Here is a 26,692-nt window from a genome sequence, read left to right as displayed (position 1 = left end):
GTCAATACTTACAACCCCGGCATTGTCATAGCGACACGTCCCTCTGTTCTCCGTCCAGGCTGGCCTCCTGGGATGATGTTTCATCCCATGTGACTTCTGCAGCCAATCACAGGCTGCAGCGATCACATGGTCTGCAGTATCATCCCAGGAGGCTGGGCTGCACGGAAAACAAAGGGACGCTTTGCTATGACAGCACACGGGTGGTTAGTATACTTTTTGTTTCCGGGCGTAATTCCCTTCACAGAAATACTAGATCATTTTAAATACTGAGATTCTGAACTTTAAAAAAAAACACTTCTGCCCCTGCTGTCTACACCTTCTGTTTTTTTTACAAATTGTATTTTTTTCATGCTACATGTTACAGTGTAAACATATATAGTTATGAGATACATTGTAACAGATCTAGCAGTATTTCTACACTCCACAGTGAATGGATTAGTCACCATGAACCAGCATAAAATACATAAATAAATAAAATGTCAAACTAAAATAAAATCTTGTGCATGTTCAAGTTTCATCTTTTGGCACAATCTGACAAGTTTATGTGCTTGAAATAAGAATTTAACAGAAAAAGTACATGCTGTCCTTACAAATCTCATCCAGCAGCACATATAACATCCTATACGATGTATGAGTTGCAAGAAATTGAGTGAGTGATTCATGTTAAATGGCAAATCATATGCATTGTGATCAAACCACAATACAAATATCAAAGAATTCCGTGTACTGCAGAATAAGTAAATTGTGACTGTCATTTGAATAGAGTCAAATTGACACCCACGGTATTGTGACTTACTGCAAATATATGAATCAGTCTTTTTCTTGTTACATACCTGATATCATAGACCAATCTCTCTGAAAACCTGCAAAGTCTTAGGGCCCATTCACACGAACGTAAATAACATCTGTTTGCTGCGCATGGAAATCATCAGCAGCACACAGACCCATTGATTTCAATGGGGCCGTTCACACATGTGTGAGTTATTCTTTATTTATTTCAGTTACTTATATAGCACCAACATATTATGCAGCGCTGTACAGAGGTCCTCTTTTACTGTCCCCATTGGGGCTCACAATCTAAATTCCCTATTGGTATGTTTTTGGGGTGTGGTAGGAAACCAGAGTACCCGGAGGAATCCCACGCAAACACCATGCAGATGTTGTCCTTGGTTGGATTTGAATCCAGGACCCCAGCACTGCAAGGCAACAGTGCTACCCACCGATCCACCGTGAGAGTCCGCTGTGTGAAACTCACTGCATGTCTGATATTGGTGAGTTTTCACGCACCTACGAACCCATTGAAGTCTATGGGTGCGTGAAAACCACATACTGCACACGGATGCACATCCGTGTGCGGTGCGTGATTTGCGCATCAATTCGATTGAAAAAAAAAAAAAAAAGATGTGCTTTTAATGACCAGGCTATTTTTTACGTTTTTCAATCGTCGCATTCCAAGAGCTATAACCTTCTTATTTTTGCGTCGACATAGCTGTATAAGGTCTTGTTTTTTGCGGGACAAGTTGTATTTTTTAATAGCACCATTTTTAGGTACATATTATTTATTGATTAACTTTTATGAACTTTTATTTGGGGGGGAATAGAAAAAAATCTGAAATTTCGCCACTCTTTTTTGCGTCCTAAATCTACGCCGTTTACCGTGTGATATAAATAACACAATAACTTTATTCAGCGGGTTGTTACGATTGCAACGATACCAAATTTGTATAGTTTTTGTATGTTTTACTACTTTTACACAGTAAAAACGCTTTTTTTTCAAAATTATTTGTTTTTGTGTCTCCATATTTGAAGAGCCGTAACGTTTTTATTTTTTCGCCGATGCGGTTGTATGAGGGCTTTTTTTTGCGGGGCGACTTGTAGTTTTTATTGGTACCATTTTGGAGTAGATGCGACTTTTTGATCACTTTTATTAAATTTTTTAAAGTCAGTATTCACAGAAAACAGCAATTTTTCCATAGTTTTTTATTATTTTTTTTACGGCGTTCACCGTACGGGTTAAATAATATAATAGATTTATAGTCGGGGTCGTTACGGACGCGGCGATACCAAATATATGTAACTTTTTAACTTTATTTTGTTTTTTTAATAGTAAAGCAGTTTGTAAGGAGAAAAGCTGGGTTTTTCATTTTTTTTCACATTTTTTTTTAAATTAACTTTATTAAACTTTTTTTTCACTTTTTTACTAGTCCCATTAGGGGACTATAATATGCGATTCTGCGATCGCATTTATAATACACTGCAATACTTTTGTATTGCAGTGTATTACTGCCTGGCCGTTTAACACGGACAGGCATCTGCTAGGTCATGCCTGCGGCATGATCTAGCAGGCATTCATTACAGGCAGACCTGGGGGCCTTTATTAGACCCCCGGCTGCCATTAGAGACACAGACACTCGGCGATCATATCGCCGGGTGTCGGTGGGAGAGAGAGGGAGCTCCCGCCCTCTCTCCAAAACCACTCAGATGCGGTGCTCGCTATTATAATAGTTGTTTTTTTAATACAATGCTTTAGGGGGAAAATGGGAAAAGAGGTTTTTTTTTCAACTTTTAATATTTATTTTTGTACGTAAAAAAACCCTTTATTTATCAGATTTTTCCTATTAAGCTCTCGGCACCCCACGATCGCATCATGGGGCGTGGGGGGGGGCGGCGGCAATGGGCTGTTAGAGTGGGTCGTCCCCTCTTTCTAACTATTTAAATTCCGTGGTCACTATTGACCGTGATATTTAATGGGTTAAACGAGCAAGCGCCATCCCGCTCGTTACAGTGAAGTGTCGGCTGTAACATACAGTGGACACCAGCGTTGTATGGAGCGGGCTCAGCCCGTGAGCCCGCTCCATAATTCCTCTACCCGGCTATGACGTAACTATATGTCATATGTCGGGAAAAGGATTATGTAAACCTTTAAGTGCCATTTTTTATATTTTTTTTTAATAAAAAGGTCAGTCAGTATGATTAGTGCAACTTTATAAATAGTTCTGATTATAAATTATTTTTGCTTTTTGAGATACAGCTGCTCTGTATTCTCTATACAGGAGCAGCTCTATTCGCTAAATCCTGCTCCTGACAGGTTCAGTGACAGCAGGTCCTGCATGTCTCTGCCACGCAGGATCCACCTGTAATCTATCTCTTCTAAGTTGATGTCAGAGACATTCAGGACCCGCTGACACTGAAGGATTCAGGTCATAGCGAAAGATACAGCTGCTCTGTATAGAGAATACACAGCAGCTGTATCTCAAAAAGTAAAACTAATTTTTAATAAAAACTATTTATAAAGTTACACTAATCACACTGACTGACCTTATTTAAAAAAAATGCCATTCAAAGGTTTACATAGCCTTTAAAGAGGCTCTGTCACCAGATTTTGCAACCCCTATCTCCTATTGCAGCAGATCGGCGCTGCAATGTAGATAAGAGTAACGTTTTTGTTTTTTTTAAAACGAGCATTTTTAACCAAGTTATGACCAATTTTATATTTATGTAAATGAGGCTTTCTAAAGTACAACTGGGCGTGTTTAAAGTTAAAGTACAACTGGGCGTGTATTGTGTGTGCACATCTGGGCGTTTTTACTTCTTTTACTAGCTGGGCGTTCTGAATAGAAGTATCATCCACTTCTCTACACAACGCCCAGCTTCTGGCAGTGCAGACACACAGCGTGTTCTCGAGAGATCACGCTGTGACGTCACTCACTCCCTGCCCCAGGTCCTGCATCGTGTCGGACGAGCGAGGACACATCGGCACCAGAGGCTACAGTTGATTCTGCAGCAGCATCAGCGTTTGCAGGTAAGTAGCTACATCGACTTACCTGCAAACGCCGATGCTGCTGCAGAATCAAATGTAGCCTCTGGTGCCGATATGTCCTCGCTGGTCCGACACGATGCAGGACCTGGGGCAGGAAGTGAGTGACGTCACAGCGTGATCTCTCGAGAACACGCTGTGTGTCTGTGCACTGCCAGAAGCTGGGCGTTGTGAAGAGAAGTGGATGATACTTCTATTCACAAGTAAAAACGCCCCGATGTACTTTAGAAAGCCTCATTTACATAAATATAAAAATGGTCATAACTTGGCCAAAAATGCTCGTTTTTTAAAAAAAAAAAAAACGTTACTCTTATCTACATTGCAGCGCCGATCTGCTGCAATAGGAGATAGGGGTTGCAAAATCTGGTGACAGAGCCTCTTTAAGTATTCAACACATACAGTGCTAAATAAAAGACAAATTAACAGCCCTCATCTCAGAAATAAAAAGTATCTGTATATTCCTCTAGACTAGGAACACAAAAGAGACCTTTCAACTCTGAAAATTTATTTTTGGAGGAGCCATAGAGGAAAAGTGAAGTGCAATTTTTCTTTGGATCATCAAGCACTTAGATTTGTGAAAATGCCTCTAGATTTCAGCACAAGGTAAAATGCCTTGCTCAATATACATAAAGACTCTTGCAAAGAGATTTCTGTATGTAGATGTAAAAATTATCCATGCGCAGAAGGGACTTATATGAAGGTTAAGGTACAGGATTGGTGAAAAGAAGACGTTTCCCACTCAAAATGAATTGACTAAAAGTGAAGTACAAATGATTAATGTATCGTGTTTTACACCCTGCCCACTCCCTGTATTCTAATAACGTTCAAGCAGCAGGCACCAGGGCATAATAAAAGTCACCCCACCTCCTCCACTGGCATTATCCGCGATACTGAGCCAGGGAAGCGGATTTCGTCATTTACTATGCAACCTGGGTCAACACCTGCCTCCTGCTCTTGAGTCATTAGGATACAGGGAAAGACCAGGTTGTAAATAGCTCCTAAAAATTTCCTACCAATCAGACCAATATCAATATTTGAATTGTCCCATTACACACGGATCCAAGGGTGTAAGTGTAGCGTCCATGGCAGCGGCCCGTCTGGTTTACTCACCTACCGACGCCCGCAGCCATGGATTCGTGAGCGCTGGCCCCATCTCCTTCCTAGGAGACGCCAACGCTCACTTCCGCTCCAGTCTGCTGTGTCCCGTAGGGTGCGCGCGCACGCTCGTGCCCGGCCTTAAAGGGCCAGCGCGCGCACAAAAGAAATCGTCGTCATCATCAACTGCCACGATTTCCTGGTCTATAAGGACCCAGGCCTTATGATCCTTGCCTGAGCGTTGTTAGTTTTCCCAGTCTGTCTTGCAAATGGTCCCTTAGTGTTTCCTGTTCCAGTTGTTACCCGTGCCTTGTTACCTGTTCCTTTTTCCCGTGCTGTGCCTTTAGTATTGAGTCGTGCCACGTCCTGTGTCATCTTCCACATCCGGAGGAATCCGCCACGTCCTGTGTCATCTGCCACGTCCAGAGGAATCCGCCACGTCCTGTGTCATCTGCCACGTCCAGAGGAATCCGGCACTTCCTGTGTCATCTGCCACGCCCGGAGGAATCCGCCACGTCCTGTGTCATCTGCCACATCCGGAGGAATCCGCCACGTCTGGCACAACCTGCAGAACCTGTGTCATCCGCCACGTTTGGCGTTATCTGCTGCACCCATCTCCATCTGTGCCAGAGCTGCGGCCACTGTCTGGACTATCCAGGTACCCTTGTGCAGGACATTGTATTACTGGGGTTTTCCTGTTGTTTGGCCAGCTGCCTCCCCGCTACGGCGGTACGGCCTAGTTGGTCCACTACCCGCTCCGTGACAGTAAGTACCATGTAGCTGCTACGAGGCCCTTGAAGAGAAGGAGCCTAGCCCTAGTCAGTTCAATGCCAGCTCCAGTGGGACACAAACACCAGGACCTTCTGTCCTGGGTGGCAAAATATGGCACCATAAAGTTGGTGCTGGGATTTTCTATCTTTGCTTTGGGGTCCCCTCTCTTTTAAGTATGCCACTGCACTAATATTTTGTGAAACTCAAACACTTCTACGGGAAATCTTGAATCCCATCTTTCCCCATCCTAATCCTATTCTCTATAATGGCGTGGTCTTTGAGATATATTCAAATCGCCATCTAAGTTGGCCGTAGACGTAACAATTACTGTTAAATCATTTGGCGATAATCATTACTTCAATAGTGCTAAAAATGATCAGTTATCAGGAAGCCTGCACCATCAGTTTTAACAGTATCAATTGGTTCTCCAAAGTACTGTACTTCTTGGTCATTAAAGGGGTTTTCCAGGGACACACAATCTTTCAATGTCCGCTCTGTTCATTCTTCGCTTATGCCTGAATACCAGCATCATTTTCTTTGCGTTCATGCTATTCCTCTGTGCTGTCCGCTCCGACACTTTTTCCGGGGGGGGGGGGCACGAGCAGGAACGTGAAGAAAATGGTGCTGGCGTTGAAGCATAAGCAAAGAATGAACAGGGCAGGCATTGAGGATGCTGTGGACCAATAGGATGCCTCAAACCCGAGACATCTGACGTATAACTCGGTTTGAGGCATGCTCTTGGTCCACAGCCTCCTCAATGCCTGCCCTGTTCATTCTTTGCTTATGCTTCAATGCCAGCACTATTTCCTTTGCGTTCCTGCTATTCCTCAGTGCCCGTGAGCTGCCCGCCCCGATGGTATCTACAGTGAAAATGGAGATTACATATATTCACGGATGATGGGGATCACATTACATATCTGAGGTGTGGTCACGTGATTCTGTGACTGCACACAGATAAATCTGGTGGGCGGGATAAACTAAAGGGGAAGGGAGAATTAGTGGGGAAGGCCAATAGACACATAAAGGGGGCCTGCTATACCTAAATGGAGAACACCAAGAAAAAAAACCAGAATATGTATTGTAAATATACATCCCTATTGATATATGATGTCTAGAGGGGGAGGGGCATACAGGCCCATAATCAGCATGGTGGTAACGGTGGAAAACCCACTGAACGAAACAAATACCTAAAGATCGGAGTCTGACACACCAAAGATCAATTTAAAATATATAAATTTATTGAATCAGATATAAAAATGACATAAACACATTAAAAACATAGAGATGATTGCCACAGTGCGGATTGACAACCAGACAGTAATGTGCAAAGAATGGCACTGTATAAGAAATGAGGGGCAGGACTGTATAATGCATAACGCAATACACCTATAGGTGCATAATTAAGACCACAAGGGCCAAAGAAGCCTACTCCCCTAATGTCAATGGAAACTATACATAGTAAAATAATTACAGCCGCCAAATGTGTATAAATATGTATATAGTATGGTTCAATGATGGATGTAGCAGTACATACATCATGTATCAGCTCTGCACAATGCACTAGAACCCTTACCCATATCAGGGACCACACTGACTGGCGTCAACCCCTAATAAAGGGGGCCGAATAATTAAAAGAACAGCCCTGTGTCGTTACGTAAGTGAGTGAGGTATCGACACAGGTTGAAAGAAAAAAATGACAAATGAAAAGCAGAACTTCCTTCCGGGAAGAGGTAGGGAGAATAAGAAGAAATGTGTTCAGATTTAATACAGAATGTATATGTTTATTCAATAATTACATAGAGTATTAGTTCAAAAATGTTGTGTCCCTGGAAAACCCCTTTAATGGTAGAAACTACAATTGTAGTTGTTTGCTTTACTATCTGAGAAGAATGCAGGTGGGCCACATGAAAATATGAACATTTTGTGGAAAAAAATCTCAATAAAAGCTAAAATTGCATTGTTTACTATAAACTTATGTATCTATGTGAACCGCAGCATTTCCTTTCCGACATGCCATCGCCAGATTGGTTCAACCTGCTTTAAACTTTGCTAGCATACTATTAGCATTTTAGATAATAATAACAATAATAAAAATATATCCAGTGAAAATGCTTATTTCAACATATTTGTATGTAAAGCTAAATCAGGACAATGCTCTAATACCACCTAAGGTTAAAGTAGATCCTGCACCCCTGAATAACATTTTTCCATGTAGGGAGGTTCACAAAACTAGACTGAGTATTTTGTAGTCTACGATGAGCCTAGATGTATTTATGTTGTTTTCAGTATGTCATTTTTATATTTGTGTGTAGTATATATATATATTGCCTACAGTAAAATGTAATGCAACGAAACAAAAGGAGATGACTTTTACATTTTAGCCTTTTAGTTTTTCTTTATTTTTATATTGAAATGTTTTAACATACCCAATTATAAGTTGACATTAGTAATTCTATACGGCAGCCAATGTGGCCATATACTGGGACCTTTGTTAGTGGTCATTGAAAATGAAAGTCTATGGAAGGAGTCGTAGAAATGTCAGAACTAATATAATTTCTACAACTTTCTGTGCAGGAGTCAAGTCGTCATGGCAACTAAGAAATAACTGCACAATATATCACCCTGTCATTAGGTCTCAGGACCACCCGAGATTATAAGTGCTTGTGACACTATTACTTGGTCCTCTTTATTTGTCTGTCACTGTCATCGCCAGTTGTATCGCAACCCTTGTGAATGTGGTCAGAGCAAGGAAGACACAGAAGCCAAAGTGTATTATTGAACAATACGTAAAAGAATGCTCAAATCTGAAACTCAGCAAACTCAAAGTCTGGACATACCGTATATTTTGTAGCAAAATGTAGCCATAGATTATCAGTATTAAAAACAGGAGACATATATCATAGCAATTGTTTGATGACGAGCACATTCCCGAAGCTCTATACTCTACACAAGGAATTAAACCTAGTAATAACAATAAGCTTTATTATATACAGCTGATCTATACAAAAATGGATTGGCTATCCCTAATAATAGCCCTCCAAACCTTTGTCTACTGTTGTGCAATATTTAAAGGTGGTTGTCCACTTTGGACAATTCATTTTTGTTAGAAGGGTCTCCTGATTTTAAAGAGGCTCTGTCACCAGATTATAAGTGCCCTATCTCCTACATAATCTGATCGGCGCTGTAATGTAGATAACAGAAGTGGTTTTTATCTTGAAAAACTATCATTTTTGAGCAAGTTATGACCAATTTTATATTTATGCTAATTAGTTTCCTAATAGACAAATGTGCGTGTTTTTACTTTTTACCAACTGGGCGTTGTGCGGAGGAGTGTATGACCCTGACCAATCAGTGACCAATCAGCGTCATACACTTCTCATTGTTCCAGCCCATTGTTACAGTGTGATTGTGCAGTGAAACAAGCTGGGCTAGAACAATTAGAAGTGTATGACGCTGATTGGTCACTGATTGGTCAGCGTCATACACTCCTCTGTACAATGCCCAGTTGGTAAAAAGTAGAAACACGCCCAGTTGTCTATTAAGAAACTAATTAGAATAAATCTAAAATTGCTCATAACTTGCTAAAAAATGATCGTTTTTCAAAATAAAAACCACTGCTGTTATCTACATTACAGCGCCGATCACATTATGTAGGAGATAGGGCACTTATAATGTGGTGACAGAGCCTCTTTAAGCTGGTCACGGGGGGTTGGGTCATTACAGGGTATCGGCTATCTCCATAAATCCATAGACTTTGAATAGAGCTTTCTAGTGAAAAAATGGGGGTCCCAGCAGTAAGACATTTAGCACTTATCCTGTTGATAGGTGATAGATGTTGGTCTTGGGACAACACCTTTAATATATGACTTTATTAATAACTTAAATGCTGTCAAACTTCTGTCTCAATAAGATAACATAATTATCACAGGAGACAGGTGGCATCGTACAGTACTTGTCTATTTCTTAGCTGGTACAAGCCCTAATGTCTGAAACCAGCACAAACACACATACATAGGGTATGTCAATGTTATACCTGGCACCAATACTAGCACATTTGGCATCAGAATTTACATTATTATACTTGACGCCAGAACTTGCTACTTGCCATGCACCATTTATTCTCTCCATAATATATGGGCTTATTAAGCTAAGGGCCAGTTCACACAGAGTTGTTTTTACACAGTTTTTTTTTTACGCGGAAAACGCGCCAAAAAAACGCACAAAAAAACGCCCGAAAATGCCTTCTATTGATTTCAACGGGAGGCAGAGGCGTTTTTTCCCGCAAGCGGAAAAACCGTCTCGTGTGAAAAAGAAGCGACATGCCCTATCTTCGGGCGTTAACATCTCTGACCTCCCAGAACTTCAGACGGAATTTTGAGGCAGAATTTCTGCCTGCAAAAAACTCAGTGTGAACATAGCCTTACACTGTGCATTAAACTAGTGTACTTAGCATTGGATGTCATAATATAAAGAGACACAGTATTGAGGTGGTTTCAAAAAATGGTAAGTGCAAAAAAAGCCTACGCGTATCAAACACTAGCTATGTTCTTATTCATGGCAGATATTCAGATATTTAGAAGCCAGTTGGGCCACTCCACTAGCCAGGCATGGGACCTTTACTAGGCATGAATAGAGCAGAACCCAAAAAAATGTGAAGATTTTCACTGGCTATATTCTTGTAAATCAAAAGATAGGCCCTCTTCACATTAAATTTATGAACTATGTTTGTTTGTCTTGTACGTCGGGAAAGCTCCCGACGTACACGAGGAATATGTCCTTATGGCTCTATTAGCCTTACAGAGGACGAAAAAAATTTCCTTTTAGGGGCCATTGGGCAGATATCTGCTATCATGTCTCTTTGTAGTACACCATCGGAAACCGGAACAACAATGAGAAGATTACACACCAGTAATGAGCAGTGTAGCTGTTAAACTAGCACAGCGTCCCTGTGTCACTCTCACTCTGCTCCTGCTGCTTCCTTCCACCTCCCCTCCCCATAGATTTCTATAGGCAGCTGTAATATGGTCCCTCAGTGAGATGATAGTCTGTGTCGTCTTGAGGAGACGGATATAGCAGTCAATTTAGAGAGAATAAGCAGTTAGGAGGGAAGGAGCCTGATAAGTAGAGAGAGAACATTTTTCTCTAATAAGATATAATACAAAGTTTCTTATATTCGCTTGTACTATTGATTTATGGAAAGTTTGTTAAAAAGTTATTGACCATTTAATCCCCTGATCACATTTTACGGTGCTGAGTACAACACCACAAAAAAATTTAATAAATTAAAAATGCATATTCATAAAAATGATTTTGATATAGGATGCTTTTTTAAAGTAACAGCTATAGGAAATGTTCCCATTAAAAACCATCAAACATCAGCACAGAACATCACTTTACAATATCATGTCATGGTCTTGAATAATGAGAAAAAAAGAGGCCAGAAAGAAGCCAGGCACATGGTTGCCGCAGGTCCTAAAAACCATAGCAGTATCTTCTGATTTTATGTGAAATGGAATCCTGGAATTCCCACTTAGACTCATAGACAATCTTACAATCAGGAAAGTTATAGCAACCATAAACAGGCCCGAGCTCTGATTTGCATACAATTAAAGAGGCATTATAGATATTTTATCATCTGACTATTAGTAATTCTGTTTTCTGCTTAATACCGGATGTTCCATATGGCTAATGCAACATCAGTATTATCCATGTTTCCAGTCCTCATATATCAGTTATATCAAACTCAATAACGTAATTAAATAGTACCAATAGAAAAAGACCCACTCTCTGCACTGAAACCAGAGCCACTCCATCACCCTGTCCTCCACTAACCACAATTGTCAAATGGCTTTACTGCCAGCAACAAATCCATTGGCACATGCTATGCTAGCTCATTTAACAAAGATTAAACATTGAACATTCTTCAATAAAACCGACTACCCAAGCTAAATCAACATATCCACCTTTATCTTGAGTTAACAGCAATAAGTCAATAAAGCCTGTTTTGTACACATGCTCTTACCTGTACGTTCACCAGCTTTTACATAGCTATGGATTTTTCTTTATGCTATTCATTTTTTAATGCAATACAGAATTATACTATTCAATTTAACAACTGTAATAAGAGAGTACAAAGTCTCCACCTCTGAATGTACTTCAGATAATATTTTTAGAACTCCATAAACTGCATTTCCCTAATATATTATTATTGAACGTTTAGTCTCTATTTATATTAGAAGTGATCCTAAAAAAAGAGCATAGTAGCTACACATAAATTAATTTCCAAGAATCTTCCATGTTCACCCAAAAGAAGGATAAAGCCTTTTCAAACATTCTGAAACCCAATTTGACTGTCTTAATTGCAGTACTACCTACATTTTTAAAGGAACGCTCCAGACAAAATGTATAGACTTTTTTATGCTCAGTGCACGGCCCGGGGGCTGGTACATGACACAGGGATTCAAAGAACATCTGCTGAGAGGAGATCAAGAATCTACATTAGTAAGGTGAAACTTGAAGGGACTGCCCCAAGATCAATATTTATAACCTAAGATAGGTGATAAATGTCTGATCACTGGGGGCCCCTGCCGCTGGGACCCCACTAACCACTAGAACAGGGGTCCTAAGGCCCTCGTTCCTTCTCACTGCACCCCCTACTGTGCTCAACTACCACTCCATTCAAAGTTCTTCTCACTGCGGTTGTGCAGCAAAGACGAACAGGGGGGGCTAGGGACCCCTGTACTACTGATCAGTGGGGTACCCAGCGGTGGAGCCCCCAAGTGATCAGACAATTATTACCTATCCTGTGGATAGGTGATAAATGTTGATCTTGGGACAAGCCCTTCAAAAATTAAATTTTGCTTAGAGGTTCCTCTTCTTTTCAATATGTTCCTCCTGAATACAATTTAAAGCGTACCTAACCCTTCTGGTGACTATTCAGAATAAGCTGTCATATGAGTTTTTCCCTTATGCAGGCTCTATCTCTAATTCTCAGTTTTATCTGAGCTAGTGGGTAGAGCCTAAGGGTATGTTCACACAACCTATTTTCAGCCGTTTTTTGGACAGTAAACCCCCCCCCCCCCCCCGAAAAATGGCTAAAAAATCGGAAACAGGGCGTTTTTTTTACACCTCATTCTCAAAACACGCCGCGTAAAAAGACGGGGCGTAAAAAGAAGTGCATGTCATTTCTTGAGCCATTTTTGGAGCCATTTTTCATTGACTCAATAGAAAAACAGCTCCAAAAACTGCCGTAAAAAACGGCATGAAAAACGCTAGCTTGATTAAAAAACGGCTGAAAATCAGGAAGTTTTCCCTTGAAAATAGCTCCGTATTTTCAGACGTTTTTTGTTAACCGTGTGAACATATCCTCGCTGCTATCATGTATTTTATACACAGCACACATAGAAGAGGAGAATGCTGCTCTCCTATATCTTTCTAGCATATATACAGAAGCTGCAACATGAAAGAAAGACATCATACAGCAGTAATGAGTAGTGTAGCTGTGAATCCAACACTGGGGTGAGATAGAACAATTACTAGAAGCTGCAGCATGTCTGTGTGCCTCCCCCTGTCTCCCTCTCACTCTGCACCCTCCTCCCCCTCACCTCTCCATAGACTTCTATGGGCAGCTTATCCCTCAGTGAGCTGATAGCCCATCTAGTCTTGAGAAGGAAAAAGCAGTAAATTTAGAGTCAGTGAACAACTAGGGTGTATTCAAACATTACGATTGAGGTGCGGTTAAAACCGCATCCAAATACTGCATGCATTTTTTTCCTGATTTGGTGGGCGGGTTTTTGCGGCTGCATTTTTACTGATGATTTATGCAAAGTTTGTTGAATAGTTCGTGGCCATTTAAGTAAATTAGGCAAATAATAATACTTATCAGTATCGGTGTGTGGCCGCTCACATTTACATACCACTTAAAGTAAGAGAATGCTAGCTCCTGGCCAGAAACATAAGGGTGCAGTCACACTCGGCATGTAGAATGTTGCAGAAATTTCTGCGACTGATAACCAGTTCCATTCATCTGAATGGGGTTGTTTCTGCAGCAGGTGAATGGATTTCTGCAAGTCCATTCAGATAAATGGAACTGATTTTCAGTCGCAGAAATGACTGTAACAAAATCTGCCGCGTGTGACTGCACCCTACTGTTCTCAATAAAGAAAACCAAAACCACAGATTTTTTTTTCATGTATTTTATTTAAATTCACACCAAGATCTTTGTTTACTAGAAAAGAGATGCCTGGGAGATCGTCTTTTTCTGTTCTGCTTATAACAGCAGAAAATCCCAATGAGATCACTATAGCATTACAAGAAAGCTCTATCTCTTAGTGTAGATGAGGCTATGGGGCTCTTGGAGAGAGGGGCCCAGCCCTGGTTGGTCCCTACCATTTGCTAATGGCTGGCAAGAACCTGTGGACTCGACTAAGTAGTCGACTACAGTATTCATCCCGTCAAAACGACGGAAACCCTTGAACAACGGAGACAAACTTAAACCATTGGCACCGGATCCGTCACCATTGAAATCAATGGTGGTGGAAAGGAAAACCTATGGTTTCAGTTTGTGTCAGTCAGGGCTCCGTTCCGACCGGAAACCTCCGACGGAACGGAGCCCTGACGCAGATGCGAACGAAGCCTAACCTATCTTATGGAGTTGGCGGTTGTTTTCAAAAAAACGAAAAGAAATTATTAAAATAAACACCCCACACCTGTGCCCACATACATACAAATAAGAAAGAAGAAAAAAGCACAACAAAGACAACATCTATTCAGCACCGGTTCCTATAGAAATCCTGGAAGATGGTGATATATCATCAATACCCGCAACCTAACGCTCTGATTGCAATAGGATACTTTGGTCTTCGCTGGAGTTTCCCTTTAACATCTTGTAAAACATAAGAAAATTTAGATTTTTTTTCTGCAGTTTTCCCTGTCACTGCTAAGTAAAAATGAAATATCAGCCATACACTATAATGGAGCATTTAGCTTTATGGCCAAATTACATTCAGTTCCATAATTTATTGGGTATTATAATTCCAATTGTGAATGAATTATTGGTATGCAGGAATGCTGCACGTCACAGATATTTATCTGATCCCCCAACTCCAGCAATCACTTTATATTCAGTCTCACTTGATGAATTGTATGGTTTTTAGCTACAAATGGGAGGATAATGGATCAAATGGGATCGTTATTAATAAGAATCAGGAAACCTTTAACCCACAAACCCTCAGCCCTGTGATCTGCCATCATTTCCAGCAGCATCCTCGCATCTGACATGTTAGTTCTGAAATGAATTAAGCAGATTATTACACTCATCATGTTTCGTGTCTTTCATATAATTGGAATATTTGGATTCCTTGCCGTCACATCTGATCTGCCATGGTATTTGGTATCAAACTAGAGTGCAAGCTCTTCTATTCCATTTTTGTCTGATGTAGAATGGTGAATGTTTTAATGGCTGATGTATACAAGAAATCATCATTACAAGTACAACCCAATGTCTAATTATTTTCCATGTGGTGTATATTATATATCAGATCATTTACTACCACTGAGCTCTCTCTTATCAGTCATGGTAATATGCAATGGATCCAACATCTCCTGTATATGGCTGAAACCAAGAATGTAAGGATAGTGTGATAAGGAAACACGAGAGGATAATACACAACATATATAGACACCGTGAGGAATGTATCCATCTATTATTAATAGATGAACTAAAGTATGTGAGAAAAATCGGTGCGTGAACCACATACCATATTCATGAACAAATTACGCCAATTTCTGAAACGCCAAGTCACAGCTCTGACAGGAACATGGCGAGATAGTCACATGTATGGCCACATATTTTAGTATATAGTAACATAGCATGGGTGAAAGATCAAATGTACGTCAAATTAAGAAAACAGTTGGTGGAAGGTCAATAACAAAGTGATATGCCAGTTTTTACACCAAACAAAATGGTGAATGTGAAATAAAGGCTTAGACCCCTCACACGGAAGACTGTTTTGGAGAAAGTGAAGTACCTCACAATATTTTTAGGGATGGTATTCATAATTAAATTCATTTCCACCAGTCACATTACCACATAAATAACATCATCTGCATATACACCAACCACACTATTGGCACCACCAAAACAAGACCCGCTCTACCCACACACTGCCCCCTGGTGGAAAGTCTTGTACCTACTCCAAAACTGAACCTGTCAGCAACAAGTGTCACAGCGCCCCCTATCTTTACCCCTATGTAAATTCCAGCAGGATGAGGGCACTTACTTGTGGTGTTCCTTGATGGAGGTGAGGCAGGTGGAGGCAGTGGGTGCTTGGTGCAGCCTGCAGGAGGCCAGGTGCTTGTGGTGCTCGTCCTGCAGGCAGGTTTTCTCATTATACAGGGTGGTCACTTGTTCCTCCAGCTCATCAATCCTCCTTTTCTGCTTCTCCAGAAGCTCCTGCTGGGTCTCAATGATCTTGTTGAGCTCCTTAAGGTATTCTGCTGCCCGACATGGACTTTCTGCAGGGGGCTCCATGGTGTAGGACCTCAGCCCCCTGTCCTCCTATGGCCACATGCTTATATAAAAAACGTCAAGCACAGGAACGAAGGAGAAGGCAGATATACAAGCAATGAGCCCCAGTAGTAGAGTCTAAATGTCAGTGCAAGCCAAACTCCTCATACCCCGAGTGCAATACATATCCCATAGTCCGCGTACACGGATCACCGGTACACACACCGTATTTCCGCCATTGCCGTTGTCAGTCCGGGAGAGTGACCGCAGCCCGTAGCCGGTGACAGGTCTGCAGAGTGAGGGGTCTCTGCGCACCTGGTGCCCACACTTGGGCGGTGTGTGCTATTCACTGTGGGCACGAGTCCGGTCCCTGGCAGTGAACGGCTGAAGCTGAGGGAGGTTACTGGTGGTGACTGGGAGACGCTGGTGGTAAATGGGAGACGCTGGTGGTGAATGGGAGACGCTGGTGGTGACTGGGAGTCGCTGGGATACTGTCCCCGGGATGATGGAGCTAAGGGCTGGGCTCATTAGCTGGGGGCTGGGAGATGAGGAAGGCGGGAGAGATGTGAGGCAGCTCGGGTCTGCTTCTGGAAGAAGAAGCAGAGGGACACAGGGAAGGAGATGAGATGGGGGGTGAGCACATTGCAGGAGCGGGAGGACGTAAAGTGCAGGGACCGGAGTTTGCAGGAATTTATTACCTGCACATAATAAGCCCCATATATAATAACAGCAGCAGCTTATGATACACGGGCGACCTGCAGTCACCCCCTGCAAAGAAAAAGAAATGAGATAATGGCTGGGATGTGCCCACCTGTCCTAGTCCTGGCTGTTGGATTAGTCATGAAATGAGCCCCTTTATACCCCAAAAAGTCTGTGAGTAAGAAGATAGACAAATTCACCTAGTACCCAAATAAAAGCGCTATTCCAAATTCTAGTCTTGTCTTATCAGAGTCCTAATATTAGGGCAAAGCCCCACGTGACAGAATTGCTCTGGAATTCCGCTGCGGACACTCCGCAGCGTTAATCCGCAGCGGACCCATTTCTCCATTGCCTTCCACTGCTTTTTAGTAGTGTTCGTTTAGACGATGCGGAAAATTCCGCTGCGGAGCATAGGCTGCGGTGCGGAATTTGGTGTCCGCAGCATACAATGGATGTTGCGGACCTGTGTCGGACTGGTTGCGGACTCATTGCGGAAGTTCTCCATTGACTTCAATGGAGATTCTAAATTCCGCAATGAAGTCCGCAGATGTCATGTACATGTTATGTGTGCTGCGGAGCGTATTGGTTTTTTAACATGACATTTCTTCATTCTGGCTGGACCTATGTATTTCTAGGTCTACAGCCAAACTGAGGAAGTCAATGGGACTCCTGTAATTACGGGTGACTATGTGTGTGCACCCGTAATTACGGGAGCGTTGCTAGGCGATGCCAGTAAATAGTCACTGTCCAGGGTGCTGAAAGAGTTAAGCGATCGGCAGTAACTGTTTCAGCACCCTGGACAGTGACTACCGATCACAATATACAGCAACCTGTAAAAAAAAATAGAAGTTCATACTTACCGAGAACTCCCTGCTTCTTCCTCCAGTCCGGCCTCCCAGGATGACGTTTCAGTCTAAGTGACGGCTGCAGCCAATCACAGGCCAAATACAGGCTGCAGCAGTCACATGGACTGCCGCGTCATCCAGGGAGGTCGGGCAGGATGTCGAAAGAGGGACGCGTCACCAAGACAACGGCCGGTAAGTATGAATTTCTTTTACTTTCACTAGGGAAAGTGCTGTCCCTTCTCTCTATCCTGCACTGATAGAGAGAAGGGAAGTACTTTCACCTCAATACGCAACGGCTAATCCGCATCAATTTACTGCACATTTTGGGCAGATCCGCCACAGAATCTGCAACGCAGATTCTGTGCGGCATTGATGCGGACAGTTGCGGAAGAAATACGCCACGTGGGGCCATGCCCTAATAGTAACTACCACAGTGACTGTATAACAGTGTCCGCAAGAGTCCTAATATACACCGCATTCCAAATTATGCAAATGTTATTTTTCGCTGATTTTCCTAAATAGTCGATGCAAATGACAGTCATTATAATCTTCAATCCATCAACCGTTGGAGTATAATGCGAATTTTATTGAACAAATCTCCTAATGAAAACAGATTTATTTTTTTTAGAAGTAAAAAACTCAAAATGCACTGTTTCAAATTATTATGCACAACAGAGATCAAAACATTTTAAAGGTTGTAAAGAGAACTAAAATGGTAATTTGTTGAATTTGCAGCATCAGGAGGTCATATTTACAGAAATCAAAAGCTCTTTCAATCAAAAAAAACTTAGCAGGCCAAGTTACATGTTAACATAGGACCCCTTCTTTGATATCACCTTCACAATTCTTGCATCCATTGAATTTGTGAGTATTTGGACAGTTTCTGCTTGAATATCTTTGCAGGATGTCAGAATAGCCTCCCAGAGCTTGTGTTTTGATGTGAACTGCCTCCCACCCTCATAGATATTTTGCTAGAGGATGCTCCAAAGGTTCTCAATAGGGTTGAGGTCAGGGGAACATGGGGGCCACACCATGAGTTTCTCTCCTTTTATGCCCATAACAGCCAATGACACAGAGGTATTCTTTGCAGCATGAGATGGTGCATTGTCATGCATGAAGATAATTTTTCTACAGAAGGCACGGTTCTTCTTTTTGTACCATGGAAGAAAGTGGTCAGTCATAAACTCTACGTACTTTGCAGAGGTCATTTTCACACCGTCAGGGACCCTAAAGGGGCCTACCAGCTCTCTCCCCATGATTCCATCCCAAAACATGACTCCGCCATCTCCTTGCTGACGTCGCAGCCTTGATGGGACATGGTGGCCATTCACCAACCATCCACTACTCCATCCATCTGCACCATCCAGGGTTACACGGCACTCATCAGTAAACAACATGGTTTGAAAATTAGTCTTCATGTATTTCTGAGCCCACTGCAACCGTTTCTGCTTGTGAGCCTTGTTTAGGGGTGGCCGAATAATAGCTTTTTGCACACTTGCAAACCTCTGGAGGATCCTACACCTTGAGGTTCGCGGGACTCCAGAGGCACCAGCGGCTTCAAATACCTGTTTGCTGCTTTGCAATGGCATTTTAGCAGCTGCTCTCCTAATCCTATTAATTTGTCTGGCAGAAACCTACCTCATTATGCCTTTATCTGAACGAACCCGTCTGTGCTCTGAATCAGCCACAAATCTTTTCACAGTACGATGATCACGCCTACGTTTTCTTGAAATATCCAATGTTTTCATACCTTGTCCAAGGTATTGCACTATTTCACGCTTTTTCTTTCCCATATTGCTTGAAACCTGTGGCCTGCTTAATAATGTGGAACGTCCTTCTTAAGTAGTTTTCCTTTGATTGGGCACACCTGGCAAACTACTTATCACAGGTCTCTGAGATTGATTACAATGATCCAAAGAGCCCTAAGGCTGGGTTCACACGACCTATTTTCAGGCGTAAACGAGGCGTATTATGCCTCCATTTACGCCTGAAAATAGGGCTACAATACGTCGGCAAACATCTGCCCATTCATTTGAATGGGTTTGCCGACGTATTGTGCAGACGACCTGTAATTTACGCGTCGTCGTTTGACAGCTGTCAAACGACGACGCGTAAATTGACTGCCTCGGCAAAGAAGTGCAGGGCACTTCTTTGCAACGTAATTTGAGCCGTTCTTCATTGAACTCAATGAAGAGCAGCTCAAGATTTACGAGCGTCACAGACACCTCGCATAATACGAGGAGCTTTTACGGCTGAAACGAGGCAGCTGTTTTCTCCTGAAAACAGTCTGTCATTTCAGCCGTAAAAGCAAGCTAGCGTGTGCACATACCCTTAGACACAATACCATCCATGAGTTTAATTGAAAAACTAATAATTAAATGTTTATGACACTTAAATCCAATGTGCATAATAATTTGGAACACCGTGTAATAATGACTACCACAGTGACTGTATAATAGTCATAATAGTGCCTGCAAAAGTCTTACTATAATACTGACTACAGTACCACAGTAACTGGATAATCGTGTCTGCAAGAGTCCTACTATAATAGTGACTACCACAGTGACTGCATAATAGTGCGTGCAAGAGTCCTACCATAATAGTGACTACCACAGTGACTGTATAATAGTGTCCACAAGAGTCCTAATATAATAGTGACTGCCACAGTGACTGTATAATAGTGTCCACAAGAGTCCTAATATAATAGTGACTACCACAGTGACTGTAAAATAGCGTCCGCAAGATTCCTAATATAATAGTGACTACTACATTGACTGTATAATAGTGTCCGCAAGAGTCCTAATATAATAGTGACTACCACAGTGACTGTATAATAGTGTCCACAAGAGTCCTAATATAATAGTGACTACCACAGTGACTGTAAAATAGCGTCCGCAAGATTCCTAATATAATAGTGACTACTACATTGACTGTATAATAGTGTCCGCAAGAGTCCTAATATAATAGTGACTACTACAGTGACTGTATAATAGTGTCCGCAAGAGTTCTACTGTAATAGTGACTACCAGTGACTGTATAATAGTGTCTGCAAGAGTCCTACTAGAATAGTGACTACTACAGTGACTGTATAATAGTGTCCGCAAGAGTCCTACTATAATAGTGACTACCACAGTGACTGTATAATAGTGTCCGCAAGAGTCCTACTATAATAGTGACTACCACAGTGACTATAATAGTGTCTGCAGGAGTCCTACTATAATAGTGACTACCACAGTGGCTATAATGTTGATGCAAGAGTCCTACTATAATAGTGACTACAGTACCACAGTGACTGCATAATAGTGCCTGCAGGAGTCCTACCATAATAGTGGCTACCACAGTGACTGTATAATAGTGTCCACAAGAGTCCTAATATAATAGTGACTACCACAGTGACTGTAAAATAGCGTCCGCAAGATTCCTAATATAATAGTGACTACTACATTGACTGTATAATAGTGTCCGCAAGAGTCCTAATATAATAGTGACTACTACAGTGACTGTATAATAGTGTCCGCAAGAGTTCTACTGTAATAGTGACTACCAGTGACTGTATAATAGTGTCTGCAAGAGTCCTACTAGAATAGTGACTACTACAGTGACTGTATAATAGTGTCCGCAAGAGTTCTACTGTAATAGTGACTACCAGTGACTGTATAATAGTGTCTGCAAGAGTCCTACTAGAATAGTGACTACTACAGTGACTGTATAATAGTGTCTGCAAGAGTCCTACTATAATAGTGACTACCACAGTGACTGTATAATAGTGCCTGCAAGAGTCCTACTATAACAGTGACTACAGTACCACAGTGACTGTATAATAGTGTCCGCAAGAGTCCTACTATAATAGTGACTACAGTACCACAGTGACTATAAGGGTATGTTCACACGTTTTTTTCAGGCGTAATTCGGGTCGTTTATGCTTCGAAAAACACTTGAAAAAACAGAAGCAGAACGCCTACAAACATCTGCCCATTGATTTCAATGGGAAATACGGGGTTCTGTTCTGACAGGGCACTTTATTACGTGGCCGTTTTGAAAAACGGCCGCATAAAAAAAACACCCGCGAAAAAGAAGTGCATGTCTTTTTTGGAGCCGTTTTTCATTGACTCTATAAAAAAACAGCTCCAAAAACGGCCATAAAAAAGGCAGCGAAAAACGCGAGTGGCTTAAAAAACGTCTGAAAATCAGGAGCTGTTTTCCCTTGAAAAAAGCTCCGTATGTTCAGATGCTTTTTGCTAAGCCTGTGAACATACCCTAAGGGCATGTGCACACACAAAATCAAAAACGTCTGAAAATACGGAGAGTTTTTAACGGCCGTTTTTGGAGCTGTTTTTCTATAGTGTCTATGAAAAACAGCTCCAAAAACGTCTCAAGAAGTGACATGCACTTCTTTTTCATGGCTGTATTTTTACGTCTCGTCGGGACAGAACGCTGTTTTTCCCATTGAAATCAATGAGCAGATTTTTGGAGGCGTTCTGCTTCCGATTTTTCGCCTGTGTGATCATACCCTAATAGTGCCTGCAAGAATCCCACTATAAGGGTATGTTCACACGGCTTATTTACGGACGTAATTCGGGCGTTTTACGCCTAGATTTACGTCCGAAAATGCACCTCGATAGCGTTGGCAAACATCTGCCCATTCATTAGATCGGGTCTTACGATGTTCTGTGCACACGGTCATTTTTTTTACGCCCCGCTGTCAAAAGGCGGGGCGTAAAAAAAGACGCCCGCGTCAAAGAAGTGCCTGTCACTTCTTCAGACATAAATGGAGCCGTTTTCCATGGACTCCATGGAAAACCAGCTCCATTTAACGTCCGTAATGGACGCAGCAAAAAGCGCCTCAACATGCCATTACGGCTGAAATTACGGAGCTGTTTTCTCCTGAAAACAGTCCCGTAATTTCAGCCGTTACGGACGCTGCCGTGTGAACATACCCTAAGGGTATGTTCACATGGCAACGCAAAATACGTCTGAAATTACGGAGCTGTTTTCAGGCGAAAACAGCTCCTGAATTTCAGACGTTTTTACAAGTGCACGCGTTTTTCGCTGCGTCCATTACGGACTTAATTCGAGCTGTTTTTCAATGGAGTCAATGAAAAACGGCTCCAATTACGTCCCAAGAAGTGTCCTGCACTTCTTTGACGCGGGCGTAATTTTACGCGCTGTCTTTTGACAGCGACGCTTAAAATTACAGCTCGTCTGCACAGAACATCGTAAGACCCATTGCAAGCAATGGGCAGATGTTTGCCGACGAATTGGAGCCGTCTTTTAAGGCGTAATTCGAGGCGTAAAACGACGACGTGTAAAATGACTGCCTCGTCAAAGAAGTGCAGGACACTTCTTTGGACGTAATTTGAGCCGTTTTTCATTGAATTCAATGAAGAACAGCTCTAAATTACGGCCGTCAATGACACCTCGCAAAATGCGAGGACGAGCAATTACATCTGCAATTACGGAGCTGTTTTCTCTTGAAAACAGCTCCGTAATTTCAGCCGTAATTGTCGATATCGTGTGTACATACCCTTATAAAGCCTGCCACAGTGACTGTATAACAGTGCCCTTTTCAGTGGCTAATAGAGACTGCCAGAGTGCCACTATAATAGAGGCTGCCTATGGTGCCTCACTGCTCAGCAGTTTCCATCCCTGGCATAGACTTTGAATGCAGCAACAGGGCACATTATTGACCGTCGCTCCATTCAACTACTCCTAGCAAGTGGTCTTGCTTCTGGGAGAGATCAGGGACATGGGACCCCGTTCTGGCAATCGGTGGCCGGAATCCCACCGATCTAACAGTTACCTATCCAGTAGATAGGTGATAACGTGATACAACAGGAATACTGCTTTAATCTTGACCTTGTGAGCAGTCCTGGAGACTGGTAATTAATTTTCTATATTAAAGGGCTTTTACCGCCAATGCTGGCATCCCTACGTCTAGAACTAAGGGGTAGCATCATTGTGACAAAGCGCTGTGTTGGGAAGTACATCCCCTGTCACGTTCTAAGCATCGGAGAGGGTGCCACTGGTCAGATATTGAAGACACATGCAGTCAATATACTGTCAATGCGTATACACTTTAAGGATCAAGTTGTATGGTCTTTTACTGGGCTCTTCAGCATATAGATCAGTACTTTTCATACACATTTGTGCAGAATTTTTACTACTCCTTATATGTAAACTAATAAAAATTAGAAACAGCCCCAGTGAATCAAATACTTGTGGGTCTCTGATGATGTCAACCAACACGCACCCCATAAATAGTGACAGCATAGTGTCCTAGTACTGTTTATATACTGTAAATAGGTCCAAAACTCTGTGCAGTTTAATATAAAACTACATTATCGTAGAGCTCCAGTTTTTCTTCACAGACACAGAATTAAGTTATTATATTCTGGCTTCCTGCAATGCCACCAGGGGGAAGCACACTGTATGCATCAGAGATTCCAGGGCTTCACAGAAGACAGAAGCAGAAAGAGCGGTCACCTTTACAGCAGGGATGGCAAATTTAGCCTGCTTATAGAGGCTTGTCATAGGTACAGCCAAAGCAGTCAACAACTCTTGGACAAAATATTCAATTACACCAAGCTGCTTTGAAATACGATTAAAGAGTAAGGGTTCCCAAGGAGTGAAAACATTTTCAGGGGTTCCACCATGGTAATAAGATTGGGAATCACGCATTTATACAGTGCCTATTTATATCTATGGGATTAATATAAATTATATGCAGCAAGCTCCCCCTAGTGGCAGCTGGCCTGCTCTGTCGTGAATCCCGGAGATTTCCCCTATTTAGACAGAGAGAGTTAGGCCCCATGCACAGACTTTTATTGGCCACGCGTACCTTCCCGTTTGCGTACGCTGAAAAATATAGAACATGTCCTATTTCAGGCCATAATTACTGCACGGGCAGGCCCATAGTAGTCTATGGGGCTGCCGTAATTACGGGTGGCTACGTGTGTGCACCAGTAATTACAGAAGCGTTCGCTAGGCGACGTCAGGGGATTTCATTTTTTTAATAAAGAGAAGCAGTGAAAATGGAGTCTGAGCGATCATGTGACCCTAAGGGGTTTTTTAGACTTGCACATGGAGCATTGTATGCAAGTGTGAGACACCCACACTCCTCCTCCTTTACTACCCTCGGATGGACCTGTGCGTTCTGACACTTCCACTGCTGGTAATCTTGCAGGGGTTCCAGCTAGAGCATTGTCGGTGAAGAGAGAGAAGTGAAGACAGCGCTGTGGAACGTAAGGACTTATCTTCTCAATGTAGGTATATCACCGTATATTTGTAACTGTCTTATGTCTTTTATTGTCTGTTTTCTGTTTTAGTTTACAGGGTTCCTTGTCTTGGACTACGTCGATAGTCGTGGGATTCATTTATTACAAATAAAATGGTGAAAAAAGGTCTTTATTGCAATAAAGTTTTGTTTTTTTTTGTTTTTTTTAAAAGTATACCAGAGTTAGCCCTTATTCACACGACAGGGTATCCCGGCCGGGTGACGGCCGTTCATAAATCGGCCGTCACCCGGCTGCATTAGGAACAATAGACCCCTAATGGGGCTATTCATACGACCGATTTTTTTTGACGTCCCGGGAAACCTGGCCCTCAAAAAATGGGACATGCCCTATTTTCGACCGTTTACCCGGCCGCCAGGCTCCCATAGAAGTCTATGGGGCCAGGTAATACACGGCCATCACCGGAATGTGTCCCGAGTGGTGGCCATGTATTCCGTAGCTCGCGCTCTCTCTCCTCCTCCTCACAGTGCAGAGTGCATGTGAGGAGGAGGAGGGTCTTTTTACGCTCCCTGTAGAAGTCGGAATCTCCAATCCCCGGCCGGGGATTGGGGATTCCACTACAGGAGAAGTGAGTGACTACACTGTCCATATATGGACACAGCGATGTCACTCACTTCTGAAGCGGAATCCCGACATCCTGGCCGGGGATTCCGCTACAGGAGAAGTGAGTGACTACGCTGTCCATATATGGACACAGCGACGTTACTCACTTCTGAAGCGGAATCACCGACACCTTGGCCGGGGATTCCGCTACAGGAGAAGCGAGTGACTACGCTGTCCATATATGGACACAGCAACGTCACTGACTTCTGAAGCGGAATCCCCGACCCCGTGGTCGGGGATTCCGCTACAGGAGAAGTGAGTGACTACACTGTCCAAATATGGACACAGCGACGTCACTCACTTCTGAAGCGGAATCTCCGACACCTTGGCCGGGGATTCCGCTACAGGAGAAGTGAGTGACTACGCTGTCCATATATGGACACAGCGACGTCACTCACTTCTGAAGCGGAATCCCCGACACCTTGGCCGGGGATTCCGCTACAGGAGAAGTGGGTGACTACGCTGTCCATATATGAACACAGCGACGTCACTCACTTCTGAAGCGGAATCACAGACACCTTGGCCGGGGATTCCGCTACAGGAGAAGTGAGTGACTACACTGTCCAAATATGGACACAGCGACGTCACTCACTTCTGAAGCGGAATCCCAGACACCTTGGCCGGGGATTCCGCTACAGGAGAAGTGAGTGACTACGCTGTCCATATATGGACACAGCGACGTCACTCACTTCTGAAGCGGAATCCCCGACACCTTGGCCGGGGATTCCGCTACAGGAGAAGTGGGTGACTACGCTGTCCATATATGAACACAGCGACGTCACTCACTTCTGAAGCGGAATCACTGACACCTTGGCCGGGGATTCCGCTACAGGAGAAGTGAGTGACTACACTGTCCATATATGGACACAGCGACGTCACTCACTTCTGAAGCGGAATCCCCGACACCTTGGCAGGGGATTCCGCTACAGTAGAAGTGGGTGACTACGCTGTCCATATATGGACACAGCGACGTCACTCACTACTCAAGCGGAATCCCGACCCCGTGGCCGGGGATTCCGCTACAGGAGAAATGAGTGACTACACAGTCCATATATGGACACAG

At 42.7% G+C, this 26,692-nt stretch overlaps 1 protein-coding gene across 6 annotated transcripts in view; it reads right to left on the bottom strand.

Moving 5' to 3' along the window:
- Nucleotides 1-16,796, bottom strand: part of IQSEC1 (IQ motif and Sec7 domain ArfGEF 1) — a 725,681-nt gene extending 708,885 nt beyond the window's left edge. For 2 of the 6 annotated variants that reach the window (XM_075833813.1, XM_075833814.1), the window contains exon 1: nucleotides 15,964-16,788. In XM_075833813.1, the coding sequence (XP_075689928.1) occupies nucleotides 15,964-16,214 (251 nt within the window). In that variant the 5' untranslated portion in view covers nucleotides 16,215-16,788. Of the gene's footprint in view, nucleotides 1-15,963 lie in introns of all 6 variants that reach the window. The other 4 variants (XM_075833821.1, XM_075833822.1, XM_075833824.1 and 1 more) reach the window with 4 other exon arrangements.
- Between the last annotated feature and the right edge of the window lie 9,896 nt (nucleotides 16,797-26,692).

Source organism: Rhinoderma darwinii, chromosome 7, assembly GCF_050947455.1.
Source record: "Rhinoderma darwinii isolate aRhiDar2 chromosome 7, aRhiDar2.hap1, whole genome shotgun sequence".
NCBI lineage: Eukaryota > Metazoa > Chordata > Amphibia > Anura > Rhinodermatidae > Rhinoderma > Rhinoderma darwinii.
The sequence above is the reverse complement of the archived record's forward strand: the minus strand, read 5'-3'. Positions and strand labels throughout refer to the sequence as shown.